Source organism: Muntiacus reevesi, chromosome 18 (assembly GCF_963930625.1).
Source record: "Muntiacus reevesi chromosome 18, mMunRee1.1, whole genome shotgun sequence".
In the NCBI taxonomy this organism is placed as follows: Eukaryota; Metazoa; Chordata; class Mammalia; order Artiodactyla; family Cervidae; genus Muntiacus; species Muntiacus reevesi.
In genome coordinates, this window is record NC_089266.1 from 38,517,835 (window position 1) to 38,537,667 (window position 19,833).

Here is a 19,833-nt window from a genome sequence, read left to right on the forward strand (position 1 = left end):
ACCCAGTCACTTGTGTGTAATGGCCTCTCTCTGCTCAGCTACAGGTGCTGGGGCAATAACTGTGGAAAGATAAGAGCCCTCTGTAAACTGGTGCTGGCAAACACCCCTTTCCTCCCTGTTTACTAGGTTCTCAATTTCCAGAGTCTGCGCAGACTTTCTTTCCCTGGGATGCATTATGCCCTCAAAGGAAAGGCATGAATCCAGCAAGCGTCATCTGTACCAGTTTTATATGTGTCTAGCAATGTTAAGCGGTCAGACTCCTCTTTTCCATGTGAGCAGTGTGATACTCCTCCACCACTGTTTTCTGACTGGGGACCCTGACCCAGAACTGTCTGTAGAAGAGTCATCTGTGCGGTCTGGGATAAATGCTCCTTCTACCCGGCAAGGAGCAACTGGACTACTGAGTGGCCTTAGACAAGTCCTTTCTCATCTCTGGACCTCAATTTCCTTAACTGCAAAATGAGAGAATTTGGGTGTTTTGTTGTTTAGTGGCTAAGTCGTTTCCGACTCTTTTTGCGATCCAATGGAATGTAGCCCACCAGGCTCTGCGGTCAATGGGATTTCCCAGACAATACTGAAGAGGGTTGCCAATCCCTTCTCCAGGGAATCTTTCCCCACCCAGGGATTCAACTCGGGTCTCCTGCATTGGCAGGTGGGTTCTTTACCACTCAGCCACCTGGGCTGACCTCAGAGGTCTAACTTGTTAACTGTAACCCCAGGCGGCCCCAAACTCGAACTCAAGAAGCCACCGCTGGGCGTGCCATTCCGGGTCCCGCCCTAGCGGCGTGCGCGATTGTGGCTAGGCGGAGTGGCCCCGCCCCGCGGCCTCAGTAGTCCAGCCATTGCGAGGGCCGGGCTTCCGCCCTCCACGTTGTTGTTCCCGATTTGCGCCACACCCCCTTGGTCTGCGCTGTGGACGCCTAAGTCGTAACCGCCCTGAGCCCGGCCCCAGAGCAAAGGGCGGCCTCTGGGGAGACACAGTCGGACTCTCCACCCGCATCAGACGCGCGTGGACAAAGACGAGAATCTAGGGGAAGGAAGGAAAGAGACTCAGTGTTAACAGGAGGGTGGTGAAGAGTAAACAGCAGGCAGGGCACAACTGTAGAATTTCCCTCTCAGCGTCCTACGCTATACTCAGTGGCCCCATCCGCACCCGCGAATGTGACCCCGCTAGACACTGGCCCTTTAAACGCAGGGCTGGCGGCGCGGGGTGTCCATGTGGAGCTGCTCCATGCCGTGTTGTCCTGCCCGCCCATTGGCCCGCGGCCCGGTGACGTCGCCTAATAGGATGCGAACGCACTGCGGGGGGAGGAACGGAGACAAAACGCGGAATCGGATTTCCACTCCGCTCCCTTCACGGGTTCTCTGGCAGCCTCCAGCCGTCAGCTCCGCCCAGGGGCGGATCCCGGGGGAATTGCGACAGCCGGGTGGTTGCAGGAATTAGGTCACGTGTAGGTAGAAAGCGGAGACCCAAGGGTCAGGCCAGTCTTTACTAACCTAGGTTTCCCTGACCTGGAATATTCTTATTTGAGCTAAACTTAAGTCCTGAATTTTTCACCCTCCTTTACCTCCAGGAGGACAAATTTCGTTGTGAATGACCCAAACACGCAGCCGTTGCTCAACTTGTGGCTAGCAATCGGGGCGGGGCGAGGCGGGAGAGCGGAAATGCAGGGCGCGAACCCGGCTGGAGCTTCACCCACCCCCACCCAGGCCACGTGTGCGCGCGCGGTCTCGAGTGGGCGGGGCCAGGCAGCCCGGGGCCCCGCCCCTCCCTTCCTGAGACGCCGGGGCCCTACGGGCGGGGGCTCCGGTCCGGGCTTTGGCTGCGGCCCCGGTGTAGTAGCGGGGGCGGCGGCCGGGGGCAGCGCGGCTCCTTCCCTTGTTGTGTGTGTCTGTGCCTCCTCGCCATCTTGTTGCAAAGCCTTTTCTTGTCGGCGGGACTCCTGGGGGCGGGAGGCATCAGAAGGGAGGAAGAGAGGGAGGGGAAGGAGGGAGGCAGTGCCGCCTTTTTTTTTTGCATCAGATTTTTTAAAATTTGCAAATTACATTTTGCAAATATCTGGGGAGACATTGATTTTTCTTCCTGTGCTCCCCCGTTCTTCTCTGCGGAGTGCGCTGCGCCGCCCAGTCCTGTCGCCCCCCGGAGGTGATCCCTCCCTCCTGCCTGCCCGCCAGCCTGACCTGTGCCCGGCTCGCGGGCCGCAGTCTCGGCCCCGGCGCGCCCCCGGCAGCTCTCGGAGCGATGAGCATAGAGACGCTACTGGAGGCGGCCCGCTTCCTGGAATGGCAAGCGCAGCAACAACAGAGAGCACGTGGTGAGCGGCCGGGCTGGGCCCCTGGGGCACCAGGGAAGGGGAGGCGAGCGACCCCGGTCCCCGAGCCTACGCGAAACCGCGCGCGGTACCCGCTCCAGGGCGGCCCGCGAAGCCGGGCAGTGCAAAGATCCGCGCAAGAGCCGCCGCCCGGGGAGGAGGTGTTGTGGGCAGTGAAATTAATTAATGAATTCATTAACATGCAGCGAGGAACCCGGCTCCGGTAGGCGCCACCCCAACTGCCTACCACCTCTTGTGCACCTTTCATGGGGGTCTGTTTTCCTGTGGGCCAGCTGTGCCCTCGGTTGGGATGAAGATGTGCTAGCCGGGGGGTGGGGTGAGGAATGGTGTTGCGTGGGGGTGGTAGACCAGCGCGTGTGTGCGTGTATGCATGGGGGTATGTGTGATGCGAACCTCGATGAGAGCGGATGGACGGACGTGTACACGGGCGAGTGTCTAGTGCACACGAGTGGGCGTGTGTGTAACGGAGTGGGGGTGGAATTACTCTACGCGGAGCAGCTCCCCGGCTTCCCTGGCCCTGTGGGGAGGGTGCGGGGGGCGCTCCCGGCAGATCTACGCGCCGCTTGGGGCGGAGGCGGCCTTTGCAGAATGAAATGACATCGCGTGTCTTATGATCCTGGCCAGCCCCGCCTGACCCCGCCTCCCAAAGCTGGGCTGGGTCGCGCGACAGGGGTTTGGGTGAGAGCCGGGCTGATTTGGACATCTACGAGACGGCCCGCAGGTCGCCGGGGGCAAACCCCGGGCCCCCCTTGCTGCGCCCCACTTTAGCCGGTGTGGAATGTGGCGTGTCTACGCGTTCCAAACCCGCTCTCGGCTGGAATGTTGCGTGTGCCTGCGTTCCAAGCCCGTTGGTTACACCGGGTGGTGACGTGGACCGGCCCCGCCCCCGACCACGTGCACGGGGGACACTCCCGCTGGGGACAGCGCGGCCCAGCCCCTCCCCGCAGCCTAGCGCTCGGCCGGGGGCGGGGCCGGGGCGGGGCTGACGAGGGGCCTTGCGCCGGGTTGGGCCCTGGCTCTGGCCGCTGGGCATCTGCCTGGTAGAGCCTTTGCCCTACGTGGGAGGAGCCGAGCTCACCTGTCGGTTCTCGCCCCGACCTCCCGTTTTTGCTCCTGGGGCGAGGGAAACCCTCAGAATCGCCGAGCGACAGGATATATAGAGCTCACATGCTCCCACTAACCCCCGCCCCCCCCGCCCCCCCCGCCAAAACGTTCTCACCAGGACCCCCTGGCAGCACCCCTGACCGCGAAATGAAATGAGCCGGGCAAGAAGGGGCAAACTTTGGTGCTCTCTCGATAAGGGGATTTCAGATGCCCTTATCCCCACGCGCCCTTGTTGATGGCCCCAGCTTCAGGGTGCTGCAGAAATAGGGGCCAGGGAAAGACCTCCGTTTTCCGGACTGCTGCGAGGGTCGCAGCCCTGGATCGGCGGCGTGTGTGCAGTATCCGGGGACTGCTGCCCCCTCCAGCACTGCCCCCAGCCCCCGGTCGGGTGGGTTGTGGTGGAGAGAGTGCTTCGCCCTCCTCTCCTTTCTGCCTATTGTTGCTTCAATGATGAGTCATGCAGGAGGTAGTAGTGTGTGGTGCGCGCGCGCGCCTGCAGCCTGTACCGCCGCCGCGGCGGGCGGGGGGAGTAGCAGCGGGCAGGGGCGGGGGAGCCGCGGGTCCGCCGGCCGAGTCATTTCGTCCGGCCTCTCAAGGTCAAGAGTCACTTGAGATACACGAGACTGAGAATGCTTGGGTTTTCGGAACTGAGGGGTCAGGACGTCGGCTCACGCGCCCCTCCCCCTTTTTTCGAGGTCCAGATCAGGGTCAGGCGGTGGACAGTGCAGGTGGCGACCGAGACTGTCCTGCGTGCGGGACCAGCAGCTTGGGGAGAAGCGTGCACAAGATTTGGAAAGACTGAGTCACCTGCTACCGCCATCCACAGTGCAATTCAGGAGTCCCTATTGTGTCCACACTGTGTACTGCCCACTGTGCTGGAGGCAGCAGGACTGACCAAAGGAACACTCCCTTCACCCTCGCTTACCCCGCAGGCTGAGTGGCCGTGTGAGGGAGGGGAGAAAACGCTCACTGTCGATGTCCACCACCCTTTCCGAAATAAGTCAGTCCAGAGCTGAGAGTAAGAATCACAAGGATGACGTCTGCAACACTTGGAAGGAACCTGGGAAGGGCTCTCTGCTGAGAAGTTGTAGCGCCCTGCCCCTCCCTCAGGTGGTGAGAACTAGAGGCAGGCAGTTAAGGCTTCTTGTTGGTAGAGCAGGAGGTCTTAAGGGATGGATGGATGGATGCTGGAAAGCCAGATTTACTCCCCAAACTCATGTACAGATAGCTTGACTTGGCTGCAGCAGCCTAATCTCTAGAATTCATTTTTTGCTCCTACTAGGGGTTTTGTTCTCTAAGTTGGGGTGGCGAGAAATGGAAGAGAAGTAGGGGTGCTGCTGGGGAGCTTGCTGACCAGAACTGCTTTCCGGGGGATGTGTACCCGATGGGCAGCCCTGAACAGGGATCCTCTTGTCTGGGCCCCCATTCAACTTCAAGCCTCAAGTGACTGTTTTCTGACCTAGACCAGCTATTTTGTTCACATGATGAGTCCAAGGATGTGTGTGCACCTTCATGTTGGTACATGAGGGGAGAGAGGAAAGGGCGAGGCCGTCCTGGTGGCCAGCATGGAGGCCTGGTCATTTCTATCAATTATAGAAGTTGACTCAAATGAGACCCTCTTCTGAGCTGGTCCCACCCTGTGCCTGCCTTCTGCACCAACCTCCTTATTACATGTAGAAGGGGAGAACTCCCCTGAACATTGGGAGGCCCCTGATATGGTCTTCTCTGGCCCCAGCTGTGTGCTGGCTGAGGTCCTAGGCCACAATGGCTTTGGGGAAGCTCAAAGCCTGTACTCTCCATTGGGGGCTGTAGCCTTGGCCCCCGGGTCACTTAGAAGGGTGGTGCTCAGTTCTCTGGGGGCAGCTTCTGGGCAGAGCCCAGGGAAGGTGCCAAACTATGTGTGTGCATGTATGGGGACGAGAAGAGGGCTGCACCTAAGGGTGCAGCAGAGCATTAAAGAGCTTAAACCCACATTGCTAAAACTCATTTGCTCTCCCCACTTTGTTTCCCTCTTCCCAGTGCACAGGAGAAGGGCAAGGGATGGGTCAGAACAGGCCAGGAGGAGGCAGGAGGCTTTAGTGGGCTGGATCTTGTCTGGACTGCCCCCCTCTTCAGCGCCAGTTAAGCTTTTTCATGCTGATCCAGGTATGATAGAGCTTGGCCATTCACCTGGGCCCTTCCTGGCACCTGTGAGTCTGGCACCTGCCTGGCTCTGGAAGAGAGGGTATATGAGGAGGTTGCCATCTTCTGGTGGAGCTTTGGAGTTGCCTTAAAACATGGGGAATACAGGAAAGGAAATACAGGGAATCTGAGGTTTGCCTCCATTCTGGGTTCCTAGAGCGCCTGACCTTGGGGCCTGAGGCCCTGTCTGTCCCCCTGCTTGTGGGAGAGGGGCCCACTTGCCCCGAGGCCAGTGAAAGCCCAAGTCCTGCCTCAAAGGAATGGAGGTAGGGCTGTGTTGGGCCCTGAGCTCCCGGACCTTGTCTTGGGCTTGGGGTCTGGGGAGGTGCGGAGCGGACTAGGGGTGTCCTGGGCTGGGCCTGAGAAGGTCTCCTTTACTGAACTCAGCAGGTTTCTTTCCCAGTGTGGAAAGGGGAGTGCAGAGGGGGGGTTTTCTCCAGGGCCGCAAAGGAAGCCAGCGCTGGTGGCTTAAAGGAGCAGGCCGGAGCAGGCTGGGCAGCTTCCCTTCCTGAGGGGCTGGGGGAGACACGGAAGAGGCTGCGCTTGCTGACTCCAGCCCTTGAATGCTGGCTGCTGGGAAACCACTGAGCGCTTCCCCTCTCAGAACACTTCCCCCTACTTCCTCCTGCGCCTCTTCTTCTCAGCAGGAGGGAGGGGCTCTGAGCTGGCCTGGCTCACACACCAGGGCTTGACTGGCCAAAGGGCCCTGAGGCCGCGTGTTTTCTGGGGTCCCTGGCCCAAAGACCTGTGGAGAGGGTGATGCTGTCCTCCCCTACAGGGGCACTTGGCCAACCTTGCCCCCCCAGCCCCACCCCTTGTGGGTGGTGGTGTCTTTGGGGCGTGTCCGCCTTGTGCTGTCAGCTCTGTTACTCAGCAGTGTGGTGAATCGGGCAGGCGGGGAGGGCTGGCCTGCTCCCTGGCCCGCGGGGTGATGGGGCTGCTTCAGTGGCTCCCCAGGGCCCTGGCCCCAGCCTATAGCCAGGGAACTGGAATGGTGGGGCCTGGGAGGGGATGGGGCAGGGGGGTGGATGGAGAGGGGCATCTCGATCAGGAGGGGTCTCTCCCTTGGCCCTGTTCTCAGCCCACTGCTGAGCAAGCCTCCCCTTCTGGTGGGACTTTCAGCAGAGATGCTGAATTGAGGTGTGCAAGGTTGTTGGAACTCATTGCCTTGTTCAACCCCTGTTAAAAAGCCCTGCTTTCCTTTCTGCTTGCCTCTTCCCTTTCTAGTCTGCTGCTGGTGGTGGTGGAATAAGTTCCAGCACAACCAAGGGCAGAGAAGGACCAGGTGCATTTGGGGTATAGACCTTGATTGAGGAAACAGGCTTTGGGACCTAGCCTGGCAGTCCTGAGTCCCGGGCCTTGTCTCGTGTGTGCGGGGTGAAGGTGATGTCCCCGCCTTGGTTGCAGTGTGGGGCTCTTGTGAGACAACCGGGTGTAGGGTGTGTGTGTGTGTTTGCAGTATGACCCTCAACAGATCATTTTGCCTCTTAGAGCTAATCTGTCTCATCTGTGAAATGAAGGTAATGCCTGCCCTCTAGAAGGTAGCTCCCCAGAATCTAGGATTTGACTGCCTCTTTTCTTTTGCTTCCTTGATAGCTCAGTTGGTAAGAATCCACCTGCAATATAGGAGACTCCAGTTTGATTCCTGGGTCAGAAAGATCCGCTGGAGAAGGGATAGGCTACCCACTCCAGTATTCTTGGGCTTCCCTTGTGTCTCAGCTGGTAAAGAATCTGCCCACAATGCGGGAGACCTGGGTTCAATCCCTGGGTTGGGAAGATCCCATGGAGAAGACAAAGGCTACCTACTTCAGTATTCTGGCCTGGAGAATTCCATGGACTGTATAGTCCATGGGGTTGCAAAGAGTAGGACATGACTGAGCGACTTGTACTTTCTCTTCTCCTGTGGTGGCCTGTGAGATCATTTGTGGACTGGCCTCTCTCCACCTTATCTACCACTCCTTTCCCTCAGCCTTGTTGCCCCTGCCCATCACCTGCTTGACACTTCAACCTGCAGTGTGCCAGGCCCCCTCTGGCACCCTCACTGACAGCTTCTGCCCTGTTTTTCCATAGCCCCTCTTCCCACAACCTGGGTTGTTAATCCTGTGATTTGTCCTATGCTCCTCCTCCCCTGGTCTATGAGCTCCTCAACAGCAAGGACAGGGAGTCTGTTTTATTTGTTCACTGCTGTGCCCAGTGCCTGGCTGGGTGTGGGTGAGTGTATGTATTTGTGGTGTCATGGGTGCTGCCTGGCGTGGGGTCAGGATGGGTTACAGTTGGGAGGACAAGGGGAGCTGGGGCGCCCAGGACGGCAGGTCCCGCTGAGCGACCGCTGTGTTCTCTCTGTGCAGAGGAACAGGAGAGGCTTCGCCTGGAGCGGGAGCGGGAACAGGAGCAGAAGAAGGCCAGCAGCCTGGCGCGGCTGGCCCACACCATGCCGGTGGAGGAGCCCCGCACTGAGGCACCGCCCTTGCCTCTGTCACCACCAGCCCCTCCGCCGGCGCCCCCCCCACCACTGGCCACCCCTACCCCACTGACTGTCATTCCTATTCCAGTAGTGACCAACTCCCCTCAGCCTCTGCCCCCGCCCCCGCCACTACCCCCCACGGCCCAGCCTCTGCCCCTGGCGCCTCGCCAGCCAGCCCTGGTCAGCACCCCTGGACTCAGCATTAAGGAGCCTGCCCCCCTTCCCACCAGGCCGCAGGTGCCCACTCCTGCTCCTCTCCTGCCGGACTCCAAGGCCACCGTTCCACCCACTGGCAGCCCCAAGCCCTTGCAGCCCCTGCCCACCCCCATCCTGACCATTGCGCCACACCCCGGAGTCCAGCCCCAGCTGGCTCCCCCACAGCCACCTCCATCCACGCTTGGGACCCTGAAGCTGGCACCCGCTGAAGAAGTCAAATCCAGCGAACAGAAGAAGAGGCCTGGGGGGTGAGTGAGGTGTGGCAGAGTGGGGGCCGGTGGGATGGAGAGAACTGTCCACAGCTGGGGCTGTGTGTGCAAGAGCAAGTGCCCTCCCAGCTACCCTATCAGAGCCGCACCCTCCTATATGTGGATATCTTCTCACTGTGCTGGGACCATCCCCACCCTGGGGAGTGGGGAATGGTCATTGCCCTCTGTTGTTCTCAGGCTTCTCTGACCCCCTCCAAAGTTGGGGCTAATGGCATCACCAGGCCTTTGGACCTCCTGGGTGAGGGCCAGGGTCCACTGGCTATTTCTCCCAATCCCAGGAGCCCTTCACAGGTGCACGGGTGAGGTGGAATATGAAGGGGTTGTGAATTATGAGCCTACCCGTGCCCTCCAGAGGGTGTATGCACCAGGACACAGGGCCAGCAGTTTTCATGGCTGCTTCTCTAGAGAGAGGATGTCAGGGACAAAAAGCCTGTGGCATTTGGGGAGGGGTGGGGGCAGGGGGTGGGAAGGCCACCTAATTGGGCCCTCCTCCCTGAGCTCCCTGTCTGTCTGGATTTCAGAATCGGAACCAGAGAAGTCCACAACAAGCTGGAGAAGAACAGGTGTGTGTGTGTGTGTGTGTGTGAGCTTGTGACTCTGAGCCCGCCCCGCCAGCTACCCGGAAGGTCCCATCCTTGGTCCCCAAGCTCTCTTTGGACCTTCCCTCCCGCCCCTGGCGCTGGCTGACCGGCCCTGCTCCCTTTCCTCAGGAGGGCCCATCTCAAGGAATGCTTTGAGACCCTGAAGCGCAACATCCCCAACGTGGACGACAAGAAGACATCGAATCTGAGCGTGTTGCGGACGGCGCTGCGGTACATTCAGGTATGCTGGGTTGGGGGGGAGAAGCAAGGCCCAGAGCAGGGCGGGAGACCGCCGCCGCGCAGGCTGCCTGCATGCCCCGCCTCCCCCTCCCGCGGCCCCGCCCGCCTCCACGCGGGCGCCGAGCACATGGCCCGGCTGACGTCAGCGGGGCTCCCCACCCGGGTGGAGGCGGCGTGACCAGCGCGCGTGCGCGGGGGACGCGGCGGTGGCGCTCTGCACCCCTCCCCCGCCAGGCGGCCTTACGGAGCCCCGCCATCAGCACGGCCCCCGCGACTCGGTGTCAGCCCGGAACCCGCCCCGCCTTACCGCCTGCCGCGCGCTACTGCCCAGCGAATGGGAAGGACGTAGGGCGACCGGTGCCTCCATCGCGCCCGCAGTGCTGGGCGGGAACCGGATTCGGCCGAGACTCTACCGTAGGGGGTGAGGGGTGCTGGGCGTGGCTCGTTTCCCATAGTGGAACCCATGAAACACGCCCCACCCCGTCGCGCGTCCCGGACTTTTAGCCCCAAAGGATCAAGATCCTTGCATTGAACGCACATAGATGCCACCTCCCGACTTTGGGGATTAAACCTTGGGGAAGGGGAAATGCGGCACTCTGGATGACAGTAGTCCTGGGGGGGGGGTGCGTCACTGAACCTAAAACCTTACGTTCTGTCTCCCCCAGGATTTAAAAGAAGCCCTTTTTCAAGGGGCCTTCCTTGCCGTGTGTCCCCTGCCTTTGGCATTGGCTCCTCTAGGCCGTACGGGAAAGGGGGGGTGCCCGCCAGATAAGACCGTTGCCATGACGGCCCGAGTTTCGGTTTCCCTGGAAACCGGCCGAGGGTTCCGCGTGCCGGGAAGGAGGCTGTGGGGGTGGGGCAGGCGGCCACGCTCGGCTGCCGCGGAGCCGGGAGGTAGCCGTTGAGGAGTGGGAGGGACTTAGGCCTCCCGGACTGCGGGGGCAGTTTCGGGGTCTCCCAGTCGGCGCTCTAGGGAAGCTTAGGTGATGGGCGGCGTGACGGCTCCGGTGGGCCAGGCCTCGACTGCGGGGTCACAGCCCTGAGGTAACCGGAGCCTGACTTGTCGAAGGAGGCGGGCGGAGGCGCCGCCTCGGGACTACTCCCAGCCGGCAGCTCCCTCCCGGTCTCCCGCGAACGCGCGCCCTTCCGCCCGCCCTCCGGACGAGGGGGAGGGGCTGGCGCGACTCCAGGCTGCTTCCCGGCACGGGAGGGGCGGGCCCGGCTCTGCTGATTGGCGGGGCTGGGTAGGGGGCGGGACTCCTGCGCGCGCGGAGGGAGGGTGCGGCCAGTGGGGAGTGACGCAGCAAAGCCGGGTCCGCGTGGGTGCGCGCGTGCTTCGGGAGGGGCGGGGCCTCGTTGGTGGCCGGGGTGGGGAGGAAGGGAAGGGGGGAGGGGACCTAGCGTCGAGTTTCAGAGGATCTCCGGGAGGGGGTTTTCTGGGATGTTTCTGCAGAACTCGGGCTGGAGACTTAAGTTGCTACTCCTTCAGCTACAGGAAATCATGTAGCCTGGGAGCAAACCCCGGCCTAAATTCTGCGACATTTTCTGTTAGTATCGGTTTCATCTTGTACTGCGATGATGCTAAAGTGGGAAAAAGTAATAGTATCTTTGTGGTAAGGACGTGAGGAGGATTGGCCATTTGTAAATAATAACTTAATAGCAGTTATTGAGAAGGAAGAAGGATGGAAAGGCGCGTTCCTCTCTGTATAGAGGTACTTCGGGCGGAAAGCCTTGATTGCGAGGTGGTGGATTTGAAAGTACATCCAGAAATAAGAGACTCAGTAGAACCAGCAGATTTGGGATACGGGCCTGGCCTGAGTGGGAAGCAAGCTGAACCCTAGCTTTCTGTAAAAGATACTTGTCCTGGGGCTGGCAACAGAAGCAGAAATGCTGGGAAACTTAACAAAGTTCTCCATAAAACTTCAACTTCCTTTATTCGTTCACTCATTCAGGTTTTTTTGGACAGCCCTGTGTCTGATTGGGCGGATAAAAAGTGGGGAGCAAGGGAAAAAGTGCAGATCTCTGTCTTTAGGTTTGGTCTTGCTGCACATTATAGAATAACCAAGCAGAGGAATCTGCTCCAAGGGCATAGTCTGGACAGGGGTCGCAGCATGTGTGCTGGGGAGTTGGGGAAGTTGCTGCTGAGCAAAGGGCCTTTGAGCTGGGGCCTGAAGGCCAGGGTGACCAAGACAGGTGCGGGGCAGAGAACCCAGCACAGGCCAGTTTTTACAGTAGGAGGGAGCAAGATGCATTTTGGAAGTTGAACGTGGTCAGGAGGGTTGCTATGCTGAGATGGGAGTTGGAAGGGGGTACCAGAGAGACCACAGAGGGCGTGGAGACTGAGGACTTTGGTTGTGTGCTGAGGGAGGTTGTGTGCTTTGGGAAGGCTGTAGCCCCCAGCCAGAGCCACAGTGCCTTGGAAGTAAAGGATTTGAAGAAAGTTCTCAGAGAAGTGGACAGAAACAGGAAGTAGGGTAGGCAGGTACCAAACAACACATCCAGTTTTCTTAGAAAGGAAATGGCCTTAAAATGAAACAATAGGGACAAAAGTTAGACCTTGGGAAAACTTTCCAGGGATGTCTAGACCTGTGGAGAACTGGACTAGGTGAGAAGTGGGGGGTTTGGCTCCTGATTAATTCTCTCTGAGCGGGCAGTCAGCCGGCCCCGCTAGCGCAGAGTTCAGGACAGGCCTGAGGGCTGACTCACCCCACGCCTCGTGATCGTCGTGGCCCCTTCCGACGGCCTGTCTACCACTGGCCTCTCAGGGAGAAGCCGGGTGTGTGTGGGGGGAGTGGGGCAGTGGGGGAGCTTTCTGGCAGAAATGTTGGGGGGGAGGCAGGTTAATCTCGAAGCCAGGGTGATAGAGGAGGCTGAGTGTGGCCTGGGACTGGCAACAAGTGTAAAAAGTGTAAAACTGCTGGCTTTCAGGTCAGTGCACGGCACAGCCGTGTCTGGGCTACGTGTCACAGGCACTCATGGCTTGAGGCGTCTCTGACCGATGAGGCCAGGAATGCAAGGAGCGTGGCGGAGGGCTGCAGGAGAGAGCGTGGGGCTCAGGAGGGAGCGTGGGGAAGTCGGGCCTAGTCTGCGTGTGGAGCTGACCACCTCCTGTGCCCAGGAGGTCAGGTGAACAGTTGGGAAAGGCTGTTGCAAAACTGCCCAAAGGAAATGCAATCAGGGGAAGCTCAGGTCTAATGAGAGACTGTGATTCTCCTGTGATGATGGGGAGAGATGTGGTAGAGGTGGGGACTGACACCCTCCAGTCCTCACAGGTGCTTGGCCAAGAGGTCACACGTGGCTGTGTCCTGGCCACCCGCAGTGTCACGGGGTGTAAGCTAACCATAGAACAGTGTGTACTCCGCTCACGGGGTTGGACTGGGACAGCGTGTGTTGAGATGGAAAAACAAAATGGGAAATATCTAGGGGGTCGTGAGGGCCAGTGTCAGTCTCATTAAGGCTGGCAGTCTCCCTGAACGCTTGGGGTGGGGGGCAGTGCGGTTCAGGATGCCACTCCCAAGACAGGCGAGCCTGGGAGCAGGCGGGTATACCCTGAGGGCGTGAGAGGGGGCTGGGCTGTGGAGGATCTCCAGCGGGTGAGACCTGAAGGGGTGAGGAGGGAATAAAGTTTCAGACAGGAGGTCACAGAGAACAAGGAAAGAGTGCAAAAGGGAGTTGAGGAACAGGACAGGAGCTGGCCTTCCAGAGCTGCTAACAAGCATTGGGCGAAGGGAAACTGGAGACCCTTGTGATGGGGGAGCATGCCCCAGTCTGGGTGGCGGGCATCCGGTACCTGCGGGAGGGTCAGCCGAGAGGAGTGGAAGGGGAGATGGGGCGGCGGACAAGGAACCCTCCAGTGTTCTGAGTGATGTGGATGGCCTCAGCGTCAAGGGGGGAGGAGCCTCTCCAGGGCGACTCAAATGGAGGTTGAGGAACTGTCCTCCCAAGAGCTGTTTCTCAGTGGCCAATGCCACTCAGGTGCAGGTGGGGAAGGAAGGCCACATCCTGGGGCCTGGGGAGTGTGGGAATAGAGCGGTGTGCGAGGCGGCACAGATGGGCACCGTGGGGAGGACGTGCACAAGTCAGCAGCTGTTCAGGAGATGGAGGTGGGGGTCTCAGAATCTGCTGGCCGTCCTGCAAGGGTGTTGAAGTTAAGGAGACGAGTGAGTGATGAAGGGACAAAGGGCAGGATCGTCTGGGGAGCCTTGAGGAATGGGTTCCATGGAGGGTAGCTCGTGGTATCCGTATCTATAGCGACAGGATGGTGTGAATGGCAGTGCAGGCCTTGGGCACCGCCTGAGAAGTCTACACTTTCTGCCCTTCTCTGCAGAATGGAGGGAGATGCTCCCAGGAGGGTGGATGGGGTACAAGGCAACAAAGCCCCTCAGGACAGAGTCGATGTGGGGGTAGGGGAGGGACTGGCCTGAATCTACACCTGCCTTGAGAGCCCGCAGTCCGTGTCCAGATGCTGGGCCTCCTTAGGTGGAGCCATGGACCAAGAGACTGGTGTGGTCTCCGGCAGCCTGGGCCCCAATCCGCAGATGAGGGTGGGTGAAGGAGATGTTGGCAGTACCATGGGCCCTGTGGCTCCTGCTCAGAGTATCCTGCTGTTACTTGCCCTGTTCTCCAGTCCCTGAAGAGGAAGGAGAAAGAATACGAGCATGAGATGGAGCGGCTAGCGCGGGAGAAGATTGCCACACAGCAGCGGCTGGCGGAGCTCAAGCACGAGCTGAGCCAGTGGATGGACGTGCTGGAGATTGACCGCGTGCTCCGGCAGACGGGCCAGCCTGAGGACGACCAGGCCTCCACCTCCACAGCTTCCGGTGAGCCCCGCCCGCCCCGATCGTCCCCACCCTCGGCCGGTGACATCCCCAGAGCCCCGGGGGTATCTGCTTCTCCAGGCTCTCATTCCCCAGCCCTTCTGACCGGTCCCTACCTGCGTGTCCCTCCACAGAGGGTGAGGACAACATAGACGAGGACATGGAGGAGGACCAGGCTGGCCTGGGCCCACATAAGCTGAGCCATCGCCCCCACCCGGAGCTGCCGAAGCCACCGCCCAGCACAGCCCCCGCGCCTCTGCCTCCGCACCCACACCCGCACGCCCAGCCTGTGGCCCTGTCTCCTGCCCACCTCCCTGGGCAGCAGCCCCCGCCACAGCAGAAGACACCTCTGCCGGCCCCTCCGCCCCCACCAGCGGCCCCGGCCCAAACGCTGGTGCCCGCCCCGGCCCATCTCGTGGCGGCTGGGGGAGGGTCCACGGTCATTGCCCACACCGCCACCACCCACGCCTCAGTCATCCAGACTGTGAACCATGTTCTCCAGGGGCCGGGGGGCAAGCACATCGCCCACATCGCGCCCTCGGCCCCCAGCCCCGCTGTGCAGCTGGCCCCAGCCACGCCCCCCATCAGCCACATCACGGTGCACTCTGCCACCCTCAACCACGTGGCCCACCTTGGCTCCCAGCTGCCCTTGTACCCGCAGCCGGTGGCCGTGAGCCAGCCGGTGGCCGTGAGCCACATCGCCCACACCCTCTCACACCAGCAAGTGAATGGCACAGCCGGGCTGGGGCCCCCGGCCACGGTCATGGCGAAGCCAGCCGTGGGGGCTCAGGTGGTGCACCACCCCCAGCTGGTGGGCCAGACAGTGCTCAACCCTGTGACCATGGTCACCATGCCCTCCTTCCCGGTCAGCACACTCAAGCTGGCTTGAGGATGAGGCCGCTCAGAGGCCCCCGGCGGGGGCAGGGAGGGAGACCCGTCCCCGACTCTCCCACCCACCAGCTCCACACATTCCAGCCAGGCCCAGGCCCGCCCCACCCATACCCACCCCCAGGCCTCCTAGGGGAAGGGGGTGCAGAGACTCTGAGCCAGGGGAGGGAGGGGGCCCAGGGCACCGGGCACAGGGCAGGGGTCACCCCGCTGCACTAGGACTTGACAGAGTGCTGAGACACGCTCTGGCCCACGTGCCGCCTGTCCGGCCCGGTGCCCGCTCCAGGGCTGTCCCCGTCCCCTACCTGTCCCCTGACACCAGTGCGATGTGGACGTCGTGTTCTTCCGCCTGCCCCGCCCTGCCCGCCTTCCTCTGCTGCTGCTGCTGCTATCGCTGTGTCTGGCTAGACGGCCGGGCGCCCGGGCCTTCCCCTCCTGAGCCTCAGCCTTCTCCTTCCAGGGTTCTGAAGGGGGACGTGGGGAAGCAGGACTCAAGCAACTTGGCCCTGATATCCAGGGGGACTGGAGAGGGGGGCGTGCTCTGAGTGCAGGGGACAAGTCCTAGGAGGTGGCTTGTGTGGCGTCCCTCCAGACAGGTGGGTGCTCCGGCCTGGGGCTCTCCAGGCTGGTTGCAGTCATTGTGATTGATCATAACGAGCTAGTTAAGACAGTTCTCTACCAATAGTAAACCAAACCCAAGCCCTTGCCAAGCTTCCAAGCCCCCCCAACCGCCCTGCCACTGGGCTCCTGACTTCAGGAGGGCAGATTGAGGGCAGGGACGAGGAAGGAGGGACTTGACTATCTCCCCCAGCCACCCTGTTGACCTCCAGCCTGGTCTGGCCTGGGAGGAGGGTGTGCTGGACCCTGTCCCCATCCCTGGACTTGACTTTGGCTTCCAGAAGATAGAAAGGAGTCCTGGGCTCTGCTCTGTGCTCTGCACTCCCTGGAGGGATGAGTGCGCCTGGACACCTCCTGCTGCCTAGGAGACAGGACCAGCGTCTGGTCTGGGTTCCAGGAACCTGGCGCCGCGTGAGTGAGGTAATCAGGAGGTTACAGTCCAGGGGCTCGGCCCTGGGGGCCTGTGGGGAGCGAGCATGGCCAGGCCATGGAGGACTGTTGCTTCCGCCCCAGCTTCCCCATCCCTGGGCTCATCTTTCTTTGCCCTGAACGGCTGTCGTCTCCGGCAGGCTGTTTTGCATGTGCCCTCCCCCAGAGGGCGCTGCTGTGTGCCACCACCTTCCTGCGAGGAAAGGCCCTCATTTGGGCCGCGGGCAGGGCTGAGCTTGGGGTGGGGATGAGCGAGGGGGCCTGTGTGTGAAGGCCACTGCTCTCCACGCCTTTGCCTCAGCAGACTGCTTTGGCTGCTCTTTTTATGTGGGTATTTATTACAAGTGGCCTTGTGTCAGACACACTCAGTTACACACGTGCACACTCGGCTCCCCACCTGGACACACTCACCAGTGGCCTTTCAGAGTGTGTGGAGGTGGGGGAGCCAGTGATCCTGGGTGTGAAGTTTGCAATGACAGGCTGGGGCGGGGTGGGGGGGTGGGGGTCCCATGGTTCACAGAGGAGGCCGACAAAGGTCTTGGGTAGATTGAGCCACCTCAGAACTCCCTTTCAGTTTCTGGTCCTGGAGACTGTTTCTTGTCTCCCAGGGTAGAGAGACTTACGGATACGTTAGAGGTTTCTAGGAGGCGACGCTGTCCCCCACCTCCCCCCAACACAAATGCAGCTCCCATCTCACAAGCTTGCTGCCTTTCTGCACCTGCAGCTGCTGCCACTATCACCCTGTTTGGGGGAGCTGGTTTTCTCTTCCTGGTGTGATGACATTGGATAGAGCAGAGAGAGCAGGGCAGGCTGGCCCCCAGGAACAGAAGCACTGGCAAGCCGCCCACCTCTCAGGCCTGCTCACCTTGAAATTGTTCTGTTAGCCAGTTGCCCCTCGGGCCTGCACAGATACCTCATCCGCCCGCCGCCCCCGTCCCTCCCCGCCCCCTACTGCAGCAGTGGGGGGCCTTGGAATCTAGTGCCGAATGACTATGTCCAGATTGGTGACGATGGGTGTTGTTGCTGTTGTTTTTGTTGTTGTTCGTGAACGCTGTGATGCCGTGTGCCCGAGAGGGCAGCCGCCACCCAGCCCTTCCTTGGGCCTCTCCCCTCTGAGTGCTGTGGGGACCCTATCTGTCTTCACCCCATGGGACCGCCTGCCCCTCCCCTCCCTAGCCCTTCCAGCCTGGGGGACGCACGTGTGTGCATATGCGCGTGTGCACACAGACACACACACACACACATACACATACACATATCTTACCTCTCATGCGTGTTTTACTTTTTGATGTTCAGAGTGGCTCACTGGCTGGGAGTCTTTACCTCGGGGAGAGGGGGAGGTTGGTTCCTAGGGGGGCCAAAGAAGGGCAGGGAATTCCTGGAAGGGAATTGGGGGTCACCATAACCCCTGCCCTCTCCAGGAACAGCTTCTTCTCCCCATCCCAGAGTCCCACCCCCACACCCCCACCCCCACAAAGAGGTGGCCCTTGTTTACAGTGAGGACTCGGTCACTGTGTCTCCGTTTCCTGAAATATAAATTGTAGCGACCCCAGACTGTAGAGATTTTTATGTGTTTGGATACATCTGCTGTGTGGGAAAAAAAAACTACAAAAACCCTAATTTTGTACATATTGTATTTTTACTATGGAACTGTATTCTAGTGGCTGTTCATGCTCCAAGACGTTAGGTATTGAGACATGAATACTATCCATGTAATAAGCACTTGCCTGGAATAAAATATAAAATTGAAATAAACCTGCACTGAAACCCGAGACGGAGCTGCCACCTGCAGCATCTGGGTTGTTCTGTTGCAAAAGGAGGCAGAGACCTTGAGGGAAAGAACCCCAGCAAGAAGTGGCGGCGGCTTTTTCCTGTTGAGGGGTTGGGGTCTGATAGGTTCTAGGCTGGTGGGTTTTGCAAAAACGGCGAGGGACCTTCCAGTTCTGATCCCTTAGACTCCATCCTCAGCAGGCTCTGAGAACTGCAGCACTGGTCTTCCTCATACTTGTGCAATACTTTATACTTCCTCAAACCATTTTTCACAAACGCTATCTTGTTTCATCTCTTAACAGCTTGGTGAAGTAAACAGACCAACAGCTAGCAGATAAGGAAACAAGTTTGAGAGTGGCTGAGTGACTTGTTAAGGTCATGTGATCAGCCAGGGCCTGTCTGGAGCTGCCGTCCGATGTCAGCTGGTTCGGAGCTGTCCCCAAGCGCGTGCCACCCTGCCCCTGGGCCTGTCCCTGTCCCAAGCTGGGCATCCCAAGCTCCAGAAAGTTCCAGTGCAAAAGCTGGAGGGTCTGTGCACAGGAGGGCCTGATGCTTCCTGAGAGGGGGCTGCACTCTTGGGGTTGTAGTCAGAACAGGTCATGGGGGAGGCGGTGTGTACGATCTATAAGGCTGTCCTTACAGGGTAAGGAACAAGAGGAAGTAGGTCAGGGGTCAAAGAGCTATGTTCTAAACTGGGCCTTGAAGACCTTTGACCCTATAACAACAACTTTTCTCCCCAGTTTAGAAGATTTCAGCCATCTGGCCGGCCAGCAGGTGGGGAGGTAAGGGAGAGGAAGGTCGGGAGCAGTCAGCTGGGCCAAGCCATAGGCCAGCCCCATCCGCTCTCCCTGAAACCGCAGCCCGCTTCTCTTCCCGGGGTGGGTCTGCCTGAGGTGTATGTGGGTGTTATCTTGGGGAAGGGCCTGATGGCCATCAATCACTTGAGGTCCCCTTCTCTGAAGACCTAATCTCAGGAAGGGCCAAGCCCAGTGCCCCTCCCCACTACCTTAACGATCCTGCCTGCTCATTTCATTTGTGAAACGTTGGTTCCCTCTGCTGGTAGCTTCAGGAAATGTTTGGTCACTTGCACTTTAGGGAAGGCCCGGGGTTAGGTAACCCTAACACACCTTCTCAGTGTCAGATCCTGTGCCCAACACGAGGATCAGAGATGAAGACTGTGCCCCTGGCAGTGATGACCCAGTATCCTCAGGGCTAGAGTACCCTGCTCACGCTTCCTGCTCTTCCCCTCCCGACACCGAGCCCTCAGCTGACCTATTTTGACTGTGGGGTTCCCTCTGGCCCTAAAAGCCCAGCCAGGGTTCTGGGAGTGCCAGCACTTCTGGGTTGAGCAGAGACGGGTGGGAGTGTGTGAAGGAACCAACCACTTCCAGGCTAGTTCTCAGGGGTCTTTGGTGAGTTTTCAGGTGGTGTCAACAGCAGAGGGAATTTTTTCTTCTTTGTTTTTAGAGGAGTCATCTACAATGCTGTGTTTCTGGTATACAGAAAAGCAATTCAGAGATGTACACACACACTTCATATTCTTTTTCATTATGATTTATCACAGGATATTGACTATAGTTCTCTATTTTATATACATAGAATTTGAATCTGCTAATCCCAAACTAGTTTGTCCATCCCCCATGCCCTTTCCCCTTTGGTAACTTAGTTTGTTGTCTGTGAGTCTGTGTTGGTTTTGCACATACGTTCATTCGTATCATATTTTAAGTTCTGTGTATAAGTTATTCATTTTTCTCTGACTTCAATTAGTATGATGATCTCTAGGTCAGTCCATGTTGCTGCAAATGGCATTATTTTCTATGGCTGAGTAGTACTCCATTGTGTACATGCACCACACCTTCTTTATCCACTCATCTGTCGATGGACCTTTAGGTTGCCTCCATGTCTTTGCTCTTGTGAATAGCG

General features: G+C 59.3%; 1 protein-coding gene across 2 annotated transcripts; it reads left to right on the forward strand.

Moving 5' to 3' along the window:
- Window positions 1-1,926: 1,926 nt before the first annotated feature.
- On the forward strand, window positions 1,927-17,905 carry MNT (MAX network transcriptional repressor). 2 transcript variants are annotated; one of them, XM_065910393.1, is made up of 6 exons: window positions 1,927-2,315; window positions 7,967-8,546; window positions 9,089-9,130; window positions 9,278-9,389; window positions 14,016-14,208; window positions 14,340-17,905. In XM_065910393.1, the coding sequence occupies exons 1-6, from the start codon at window positions 2,243-2,245 to the stop codon at window positions 15,092-15,094; spliced, it is 1,755 nt and encodes a 584-aa protein (XP_065766465.1). In that variant the 5' UTR covers window positions 1,927-2,242; the 3' UTR covers window positions 15,095-17,905. The 2 variants fall into 2 exon arrangements, with proteins under 2 accessions (XP_065766465.1, XP_065766466.1); XM_065910394.1 differs by lacking the exon at window positions 1,927-2,315 and adding an exon at window positions 2,475-2,535.
- Window positions 17,906-19,833: the final 1,928 nt, after the last annotated feature.

Bases quoted from the DNA above. Each gene is read 5' to 3' on its own strand.
- MNT (XM_065910393.1), top strand. From the start codon at position 2,243: ATGAGCATAGAGACGCTACTGGAGGCGGCCCGCTTCCTGGAATGGCAA. The intron at 2,316-7,966 runs GTGAGCGGCCGG...CTCTCTGTGCAG, and splicing joins GCAACAACAGAGAGCACGTG to AGGAACAGGAGAGGCTTCGC. The intron at 9,131-9,277 runs GTGTGTGTGTGT...CCCTTTCCTCAG, and splicing joins AACAAGCTGGAGAAGAACAG to GAGGGCCCATCTCAAGGAAT.